The sequence below is a fragment of the Aulonocara sp. 'chitande type north' Nkhata Bay genome, unplaced genomic scaffold (genome assembly GCF_057382095.1).
Source record: "Aulonocara sp. 'chitande type north' Nkhata Bay isolate Kocher_YH1m ecotype deep benthic unplaced genomic scaffold, A_spYH_male_GT1.1 unmapped_scaffold_9, whole genome shotgun sequence".
NCBI classification, from domain to species: Eukaryota; Metazoa; Chordata; class Actinopteri; order Cichliformes; family Cichlidae; genus Aulonocara; species Aulonocara sp. 'chitande type north' Nkhata Bay.
Window position 1 is genome coordinate 221,086 of NW_028234341.1, and position 10,756 is coordinate 231,841.

Genomic DNA, 10,756 nt, shown 5'->3' on the forward strand with positions numbered 1-10,756 from the left:
AACTGCAGTGTGAATGCTTGAATCTGAATGTATGCACTGAAATGAATTAATTGCTGAATGTTAAGTTAAAAATCTGAATGAGCTGGAAAATACAGAATTTTTAACCTGAAAATAAAAGTGCAGAACTTTTGAAAGCTGATGTTCACACAGAAGAAGTTGGAAAAAGCTAAGCATGTTTAAAATGTAAATAATAAAAAGATGAGTAATGACAAAAGAAAATTTAGAGTCAGAAAACCTCTGAATGAATATTAAAAGTTCATATTCTTCTAATTGAAATGAACTTAAAAGATGAACAAACATTCTGCAGAAAATACAAACTTTAATATACAGCATGATGTTTTTCAGACATATACACATGTGTATATCATGTTTAATAGTATTACATACATCAATTTGTTTTGTATGTCATAGAAAATAACATAAAAATCTTAAGTCATATTTTACAGCTTCTTTCTGAAAAGGACTGGTAGAATAAAGAAAAATAACTAAATTAAATAACTAAATAAAAAATAATGAGCAACATATGAAATACATGAAAATTCAACTTTTAAAACCACAATCCTGAACCTTTAAATTGTGTTGGTTTCTTAGAACATGGCTGAACAGCTGTTTCTATCGGTCTACTTAATCTTCTGATCTGTCTACACATCTTTTTATTACTCATTCTTTTTTATGTTTTAATGTAAACAGAATCCACACAGTGGTAAAAGAGAACTGTATAAAGATTTGTGAGTAAACTCAAATGAAAGCCTAAGGTGGTGACACAGTTTAACACATGCAAATAATCAAATAAACACATTAGTCCTTTTTGTGAACATGGATAAATAAGTATCAATACAGCATTGTTCAGCCATGCCACTAAATGCTTTTTTACACATTGTTTTAACCTGGGCTCAGACACAAAGTCCCAAATTTAGTTAGTCCCTGACTTTGAGTTGTGGTTATGACTAATTATTATACACAAGGCTTTATCTATCTAAACTCTAAGGACACAAATATGAAAAAACCTATACTTACCAGCTGATACTCCACACTACACACTAGGTGTGCCATGTGACCTGAAACTTTGGTACAAAATCATCATAATCATTCTGTTAACACTGTTTTTTAACACTGTTTGTGTTGCTGTTCAGCAGTTTAAAATGTTTTAGATTGGATTACATGGAATGAATTTGAATTTTCTTGGGGGTTTTTGTATGTGTTTCGTTCTCAGCAGATTTTTTCTTCCATACTGTTGAATTCCAGTTACCACATTTCTGGTCATATGACATCCCAAGTGCCCACTTAAAAAAAATCCCCACAGTTAATTCAACATTAAAACAAAATAAAAAAAATGTTAAATAAATAAAGGTTTGCTCTGTGATGAAATATTAAATAAGCATACATTGTACAGAGCACTAACAATGAAAACAATCCTTTAGCCTGTTGATCAGAGAGAGGCAGTCATTGTATCCATTTAAAACCTGTAATCACAGAGCACAATGTTTCTGTGAAACTATGAAGTCCCATATGATCCTCATCACGTCCAGTGACTTCAGAGTGGATCCTCCCTGTCATCCGGCCAGTGTTTGATGTGTGGCAAGCAGCACAGAAGCAGGATAGCTGAGGACTTTAAAAGAAGAGCAGAAAACGGGAACATATGTAGTTGTAAATGTAAATATCAGTGATACTTGTCTTGTCAAAGGGAATAAAATAATGAAAATGTTAACTTACACACTCATTTAGAGAGGATCTTGACACTGCACAGAGGAGGCACAGTCAGTCTGACAATGATGGTGATCTCCAGGGATGTTTTCCTGCAGCAACATTCCTGCCAACTGGCCATATGATCCAGAGTAGTTGGTTTGTAATGAACAGAAAGGTGTATATGTTAGGTAGTGTGCACTCAGAGCTGGTCCTAAGAAACAAACACATCCTGTAATAAACTGAATACCTGTAGTAGTGCTGCTGCAAATATGAAGCCCTTCTATCATGAGTGGTTTCAAAGAAGGTGTTTTGGAGGCTCGGTCACAGAAACTGTGCAGTCTGTTCAGTCCTGAGTGTCTCAGCTCTGATGGGGATGGATCACAGAGGGAAACACCTGAGTACAGACATTACAATACACTCTAACACTCCTAAGGTCAAGTGAAAACACAATTTAAACACTTTACAAAGAATGAATACATGTTTTCATGGAAATTATGTCATTAACCCTTTTTGTTGTGAGTAAATCTCACCGACTGCTTGTGGGACAAGCTAGAAGGAGGACTTATCACAGAATGTCTCCTGTGCTCCAGATGTGAAGTCTCACGCTCTGATCGTACGGCGATGAAGATGGTGATGATGAAGCCTCTCTGATCTGTGGCATTACAGTTTCTAGCTGCTATGTGCTTCACACTGTTGGATCTTACATGTGAAGCTTGGAGAAGACACAGGAGGACTGTGTCTCTCTTAAAAAAGAAAAAGAAAAAAGGAAACCTAACACCCCCCCCCCTCAGCTCCCACCGTAACCCCCCCCCCCCCCCCCTCCACTCAACTCCCCAACCTCACACCATCCAATGTCTATACAAATGTAGGGTATCAGCTGGTAACAGAAAGCAAGTGTTACATATGTACTACTTATGTAACACTGCTGAAACATTTCTGGCCAGAAATGTGCAGTTATCAACCCAGACCCACCCTGATGATTGCACTGGCCGAAACATGATAAAAGCTCATAAAAATGTATGTTTCATCGAAAGATTTGTCCAAAAATATAATCGTATACTTTTGAAAAAGTTTAAAGTTTATAACAAACCAAAATAATAACATTTTTGTAAATAGTATTTCAAAATAGAGGCACACATAAAGTGGCTTAACTGTCATTATTGCTGTAATTAGGTTTGTTTGTTTGTTTGTTTGTTTGTTTTTTTAAAAAGCAACCTTTAGTCATTATTGTTCTCTCAGAAACAATGAAGAAGCTGTTGAACATTTATGTGTTGTGTAGGCAATCCTCTGGTCCACCCTCCCTCCCTCCCAGCCACAGTGAGACTGGGGCAGCCTGGCAGGATGTTGAAGCCTGGCTGCAGAGAGGATATGCCTACACTATTCATTTTAAACTGCTATATTTGATTTTTCTGACATTTATAGGTTACTGTTAGTGAATTTTAGATTTTCTGTGATAAATAAAATTGTCATCTTTTACTGATATCATTACTTAATTCATGTAATTGTATTTTATGTAAACAATTCAACCATTATACTGCAATGCAGAGCGTCAACTTTTAAATATCGCTCTACTTTCTTAAGTCATTCAAAAATATAGATATTACTTACTGTATTCAAAGATCTAGATCATGAATCATCACAGGACAATACACAGTATACTGGGTCATGGTAACTATGGTAGGTCTTCATGACTCCAGAATGGAGACATCGATCTGACTGAGAAATGAAAATTAGGTCAAGCAGTGTGTTCTTCTCTGTGGTAGGGGCAGTGATGACCTGTGCGTATCCCCTAGACTCAAACAGCTCCAGGATTGGTTTGTTTGCACTGGATAAAACATTCTCATTAAAATCACCACAAACTATGATGGGATGACAGTCCATGATCTCCAATGAGTCTAATAGGCTTACCAGGTTTTTCAGGAATGGCCTCAGAGTGTAGTCTGGAGGTCTGTATACAACTGCAATCAGAGCACTGACTGGTGCTTCAACCTTTAAAGCCAGAAATTCAAGGTCAGTTACATTATGGATGTACTGTTTTTCATGCACTTGAATGTCACTTTTCACATAAACAGCAACTCCACCACCACTTCTGTTTGCCATCTGGGGAAAGTTTGTGTAGGACAGGTGTCTGTTGCGTTTGAACAAATTGTAATTTTCCAAGTGGAGACTCTCTGCGACAAAAGAGCCCCGCAGGTGTGTTTCTGTTAGGCACAAAACATCTGCTAGACACAATTCATGGTGACTTTTGATGTCATTAATGTGAGCTGGCAGTCCCTCTGTATTATGATGAACAATGGTGAAAACCTCTGACCTGCTCAGTGTTTGCCTCACGTGTAGAAGAGGCATCATGTCATCAAGGTTGGCTTGTCTCATGTTCTCAAGCGCTGCAGTGATTTCTGGGTTGGTGAATATTTTTTTCTCCTCCATATCAAGAAGATACAGTCCACTGAGAGACGTCACTCTACTGACAGCTACGTAGGCCATGCCGGGCTCAAAAATGCTCTTAAGAGAGACAACAGCTGATGTAGTTGTCATACCCTGTACCTTATGTATTGTACATGCAAAGGCCAGCTTCACTGGGAACTGTCTTCGTACCACTCCTTTCTGCTTCAGATTCTCCTCTGCTCTCTCAATGTACACCATGTCGTCTGCTGGTGTGCGGTTATTCTTTCCAGATGTCTCATTATCCATTTTAAGTCCAAGCTTGATGATGTGTTGGTCGTTTTCAGAGTGAACTACTCTAAGTAGTATTCCAAAAGCTCCATTAACCAAACCATTTTGTATGTCAATGTTTCTGGTGAGCATGACACGAGCTCCTTCTGCAACTTTCAGTGTGTCTGGTAACTCGTTTTTACCTCCTTTCAATGGTCTGTCTTGAAGTGCCATTCTGCCAGTTCTAGGATCTTTTCTATAATCATCTGCATGGATGTCAATGATATGAGTGTGGAGCAGAGCCAGTGTTGCAGAGTTGTGTGCGTCCACTTCTTTATTAGTTGCAAAAATGTGCAACGCATCAGTTGGACAAAGGGCTGGTTCAGTTATGGCCTGTGACAACAAATTTCTATCTGCTTCGCAAAGCTCATCCAACTTTCCTTTCACACGAATTCTGTTCAGCATCTCTGCAAAGACAACATCATCTTTCTGACGCATAATCTCAGTCAGAGTGATCATCTGAAAATGCTCCCGCCACAGGTCGATCTCAGACGGGTCGTGCACACAGAGAGGTTTAGACTGTCGCACTGGGGGTAGCTGATAGAAGTCTCCGACAGCAATGACTGACATGCCTCCAAAGGGTCTCCGAGTCCCTTTGATCTGTTTGAGTCTTGCATCTACATATGCAAACAGATGTCTTGACACCATAGACACTTCGTCAATGACGATTATTTCAGCATTCAAAAGTTCTGATCTGACTTCATCCAGCTGATTGCCAAGTCCCTGAATGGGAGGTTTTAAGCTTCTAGGCAGCTTGAGAAGAGAATGCAGTGTTGTTCCAGAAATGTTAAAAGCTGCAGTCCCAGTGAAAGCAGTTAACAGGACGGTGGGTTTTGATATGTCAACGTCGTCTGCATATCTGGGCACTTTGCTCAGTATCTTAGATGCTTCTGAGTAGATGCATTTGATAAGATGTGATTTTCCTGTTCCAGCACCACCATTAATATAAAAGAAAAACTGCTCTGGATTTAGAGCACAGACTCTTTTAATGCACCAGTCTCTAACTGCATAAAATATGCAGGCTTGCTTCTTGTTCAGATTCTGAAACATCTGACGTAACAATGTGGGATCAATAGCAGGGGGTTCCCTGATGGCTCTGACTTCTGTTGAAGCATCAGCCTGACGGCTGTAGTCGGGCACATCTTCCTGTTCATTTTCATTGTCTCGCTCTCTTTCTTGTTCAACAAGTGGCAACCTTACGAGATCTGATTCAGGTGCCAGATTACACCATTCGTCAGTCACACCTCTGTTCTGCTCATATTCCTCAACAGCGCTCTCGATCTCCTCACTGTTTTTCTCATATTTTTCTCTGTTTCTTTTGACAATGTGTTGCACGTACTCAAGATGGTCAGTACCTGGTAGCTGTACACAGCCAGCACCATAGAAAGCCTGATAGGTTGGCAACGATGGTGTTTTCAGTTCGTGGTCTGAACGATGAGGAAGGTACAGTTTAAGCAGTCTTCCGTAATATTGCTCTGGATGTTTTTCTTGTGAGCAGCGGTGAAATCTGATGATAGCAGGCTTATCATTTTTGCGCCTTTGCACAAACCCCATCTCATTGAGAAGGGGCAAAACATCTTTACCTTTTTTCTGTTGGCCATAGACAATCCTGCAAGTAGCAGCAAAGTCTGCCATGCACATCTCCTCATACTCTGGTGTTTCAGGTCTGGCTTTGTATTTGTCATTCAAAGATGTCATCCAAACATTGGAAGACTCAGGTGTTGTGTTGTCCAGAACTGACAGGGGACGACTCATTTTCACAGGATTATCATCAGTTGGAATGAATATTACAGCACGTGAGCATTGCTTCATGTGAAGACCACATGCACGAGCAACACACTCCTGTGCACTGATCTCTCGCTTCTTTGAATATGCCTGCATGACGGCTCTCATTTCATCGCACTCATTTACACTGTCTTTATGGGAGTTCTCAATGACAGTTTTCAGGTACTCAGATAGCCCGCCCTCTTTTTTTGATATATATTTCATTAAATAATTTGCAGCACCAAAAGCATCTAAAACAAAGCTTATGTCGATATTACTGTTCCAGGCTTCAAGCAGATGTGGATTATAGCCGTTTATCCAAGAGTCTTTTGGATCACGCTTTAGTATGATCGTACTCCTCATGTTCATTTTATTCAGGTATCTCTCATATTCTGCATGTGTCAACTTGCATCTTTCCAAGAGCTGCTCTAAACTCATGGAAGCAGTTTCAGGTTCATTCAGCAGCTGGTTCAGTGGTCTGAGCTTGTTCTTTGCCGTTTCTACTTCCAGTGCATCATCCTCACTGGGTCTTGTGATCATTGTCTCATTGCAGGGTGGTTTGGGAAAACCAAAACGGCACCCGGAGCTTAAACTCCTAAAGCACGTCTTTGTGTGGTTCTTACTGTGTTTTTGCACTTCTGTTACTTTTTTGTACAGTTCAGGTTGTTTATGTGGATCAGGCAGCTGAGCTGTGATGTATTTGTTTATAAAATCAAGAACAGTTTGCTCATCATCCTCCTCAAACACAGGAGCACCTTCTACCCACAGGAGGCAGTGTATGTGTGGGCTTCCTCTGTGCTGAAACTCAACTCTGTAAAAGTAGTCAATGACTTTGCCAAGTGGCTCTGCGGGAGATAAGAGTAAATCTCTGAATAATGCTTCAACTCTCTTGTCAAACATGCGCATTGTTGTGACAGGATTGCTTCTCAGGATGTCACACTTTGCTGACCAGTCGAGTCCTTCAAAATTCACTTGTTCACCTTGCTGCCTTGTTATTGCCTCGATCACTTCAGGCCAGCGCATTTCAGCAGCTGAAAATGTGCAAAAGAACGTGGGAGTTCCCAACTGTCTGATCATGGCAAAAAGATCTCTTGTTGTTTTCTCCCAATAGGCTGGGGTTCCTCTCAGAGGCTGCATGAATCTCACTGCATCTTTATTTCGCACCAGTTTCTCCACCTCATGTTTATCTTGTAACATGCCTGAGGTTATTTTTCTACCATCTCTGGTCAGAGGCTTTGCCTTCCTTAACTGTACTGTCATGCTGGATGTAGCCAAGTGTATTTCAGTCACAAACTGTGCAAAGAATAAATAGTTTGTGTCTTTGGCAAAACGATCATCAATGCAGAAAAGTCTTGATTTGAAATACCCACTGGGGGATACTTTGATCAGCCTTCTTTCATCAAGTGTGTTTTGGCCTGTAGGAAACTGCACAGGGAAGGCCATGGCCTCCAGTTTAGGTGTTTTGAAAAAACTTATTGGATTGTTTCTCTCTGCAGGAGCAACAGAGTAGATTCCTTCACTGAAACATAATATCTCCTCAGCCACATCAGGGGGCTGCAAACAGGACTCGAGTGCAAAACCACCATTAGTCAGTCCATCTTCTTGCTCTGAATCATCTCTCATCCGTTCATGTGATTGTTCACCATCACAGGGTAACATGTCAATGTCCTGTTCATTTATATTTTGTGCTTCACTCAGTGCATTTTTCTCACAGCTGTCAATTTCCATTAAATCAGCCTCATCATAATCGTCCTCATTCATGTTTTCATCATCATCATCCTCATCATCTTCATCAGGAAGAGTTGGATCACACAGCTCAGCATCATCTCTGATGCTCACATCCTTATACTGTGGATGAATCTGCTTGAGTTTATGCAGTGCTTGCACAAGTTTAGACCAGCTTACAGTCTGAAACAGCTGATGACCTTTGTAAGACAAGCGTCTCTTCAATTTTACTCTCATGACCTGAGAATTAATTCTCAATCGAGGTAGTGTTTCAACAGTTTCCTGTACCTCTGATGGGACACAGACCACATTTCCTCTAATTGCTCTTTGTCTGCCTTTGGGAAGAGGAATGATCTTGGCAAATGGTATGCACTTGGCTATGAGATGTCTCTCCAGTATGTTGAGATCAGAAAGTTCAGCTGGAATATCAGCAAGATCCAACTTATTGGCAACAGCAAGTGCTGGCATGGATCCATTTTTAAGATGATCGTGGCAGGTGTGACAAATCCACTCTCTCTTTCTCTCATCGGGAACATTGCACTGCTCATTTCTGCAGTTTTCATCACAAACATGAACAAACTTTCCTGTCAAACATGTTGCAACCACATGTGGGTTTTTGACATAATTTGACCTTCTGCAGGGTCGTACTTGGTTTGGAAATGAAGCCTTGAAGCATACAGTACATGGGCATGATGGTCCAACTTTGATTTGTGATTTGAACACAGATATGGCCTCGTTAATCACACTGTTGTCACTCTCTTGGGTTTGTCTGTTCACCCATCTGTATTTCCTTTTTATTTTCATTGCACATCTCATATTGTGCATAATCCTGAAGGCAAGATTACTTTGATACCTGTCTCGCATTAGTTGTTTCATTAGTTGTCTGTGTCTTACTCTGAATGCGTCATCACGTGCATAACGCTGAGTCACTCGAGATCTCTGTCTCTCTCTGAATTCAGGGTTTTCTTGATACCTTTTAGTGATATAGTTTTTTTGTTTTTGTCTAAATTCAGCATTGTCACAGTAGCGTCTTTTAATATATTGTTGTTGTTTCTTTCTGAATTCATCGTTCTCACAGTAGCGTCTTTTAATATATTGTTGTTGTTTCTTTCTAACTGTAGCATTCTCAGAAAAACGTTTTTTAACATATTGTTTTTGTTTCTTTCTGAATTCATCATTTTCACAGTAACGTCTTTTCATATACTGTTGTTTTTTCTGTCTGACTTCAGGATTGTTTTTATATGCCTCGCTTGTGCAAGACTTTTTCTTTTCTTTGTACTCTTTGTTTGAAGCATACTTTTGTCGTTCTTTCCTTTTTTGGTTTTCTTTTCTCTGATTTCTGGGTTTCTCTGATGCCATTAATCTTCTTCTCATTTTTTGCCTTTGTTGTTTATTAACTTTTTTCACTTTTTGTAAAACTATATCAGAAAGGTCACAGGCAGCAACATTTGTTATGGCAGCATTTGATTGACATGAAAAAGCATCACTTGATGGAAGGAAACTTAATTCACTGCATAGTTCTTCAGTTGGTATATTAGGAGGTTCATTCTGATCTTCATATGATGTGAACTGAGTCACGTGGACTTCTTTTTGTTTCACCGGTGGCGTACAAATGGACATTTGACAAAAGATGTTCTCAGTCAGATCAGTCGTTGTGTTTCTCCTTGGAGTAGAGGAGTTTGCTTCATCAACAGTTGTATCAGAGTGAGTAGATGCCACAGCAGTGGCAGCTGTTGGTCTGCAGACTGTGTCTGTGATAGTATCACTCAGGTTGACTGTGCTCATACTGTAGAACTGCACAGGCTTCAGTTCATAGTTACAAGAGGGTGATATCTCCATCATTTCATAAGAATCTTGGATCCTCTTAATCATGTCACTGAGGAGTGTGAATTTCAGCATCACTGCTGTACCACGATTACGTGACTGTAGTAATAGAGGAAGACCACTGGGTGTTCTGGAGTGTGGATCAAAGAAACCATATTTGCCTGATGTGGATCTGAACACTGCGATACACAATCCACTCATAATCAATAAGGCATACTGCACATCTGACAACAGGCAGCTCAGTCCTGCTTCTAAGCTGAGAAAGGTATCTACTGCTTCCTCTGGAGGTTCTTCAAATGTCCCATACCGGGAAGGCTGTGTCATGTCGACATCATACATAGACCAGCGAGCATCAACTTTGTCTGGCAGCTCATCGGTTGCCAAATGAATATTTTTAGGAAATCTTTTCTTGGCCTCTTTGTACATCACATCACCTTTATCCAAGACCAGATTAAGGTCAGCTGTAGTCATGTTATCATTCTCATGAAGGAAAGCAAGAAATGTGAGTGAGTTACATGTGCACTGCTTGTTTCTGGAGTCTCCATATTTGGGATGAGCCTGGCTGTGAGATGCACAGATATGTGTAACAGAGGGCTGGTTTTCAAAGTTCACTCTTTCTGCATGAGATGGTCCTGTCACATCACTGTGACGGCCTCTTTTTACAATATCAGCATAACCCACCTGTGGGGCACTTGACACCTCAGGTTGGTCTCTATGGTTTACCTGATGATCATTAAATTCATGCTGCAATCCAATCTTTACAGCATCTGCATAGGATACCTGTTGTACATGTGCAGGAACATGTTGACCTGCCTGTTTGACACCATCAGCATTGGTCTTTGCAGACACAAAGTCTTCTGCAGAGCTCTGAGGAAAATCACACTCAGCTTGTTCACATGTTGGTACTTCATGAAACTCATGGAACTTCTTCCAGCGTTGTTTTGCAGCTTGTGACTTTTTCTGCTTCCTTGGCATTTTTACACAAGTGTTTCTCTTAGTCTTTAGAAAATATGTTTATAAAATAAGAGTGGCACAGAGCAGGAGA

General features: G+C 40.2%; 1 protein-coding gene across 5 annotated transcripts; it reads right to left on the reverse strand.

The window, feature by feature from the left end:
• Window positions 1-734: 734 nt before the first annotated feature.
• LOC147300725 (uncharacterized) lies at window positions 735-4,654 on the reverse strand. 5 transcript variants are annotated; one of them, XM_086284872.1, is made up of 5 exons: window positions 3,595-4,654; window positions 3,463-3,511; window positions 1,934-2,050; window positions 1,714-1,817; window positions 735-1,609 (listed from the first exon to the last, which is right to left on the reverse strand). In XM_086284872.1, exons 1-2 carry the CDS (start codon window positions 4,570-4,572, stop codon window positions 3,482-3,484), a joined length of 1,008 nt encoding a protein of 335 aa, XP_086140998.1. In that variant the 5' UTR covers window positions 4,573-4,654; the 3' UTR covers window positions 735-1,609; window positions 1,714-1,817; window positions 1,934-2,050; window positions 3,463-3,481. The 5 variants fall into 5 exon arrangements, with proteins under 5 accessions (XP_086140998.1, XP_086141001.1, XP_086140996.1 ...); XM_086284875.1 differs by lacking the exon at window positions 3,463-3,511; XM_086284870.1 differs by having other exon boundaries at window positions 3,463-4,654.
• Between the last annotated feature and the right edge of the window lie 6,102 nt (window positions 4,655-10,756).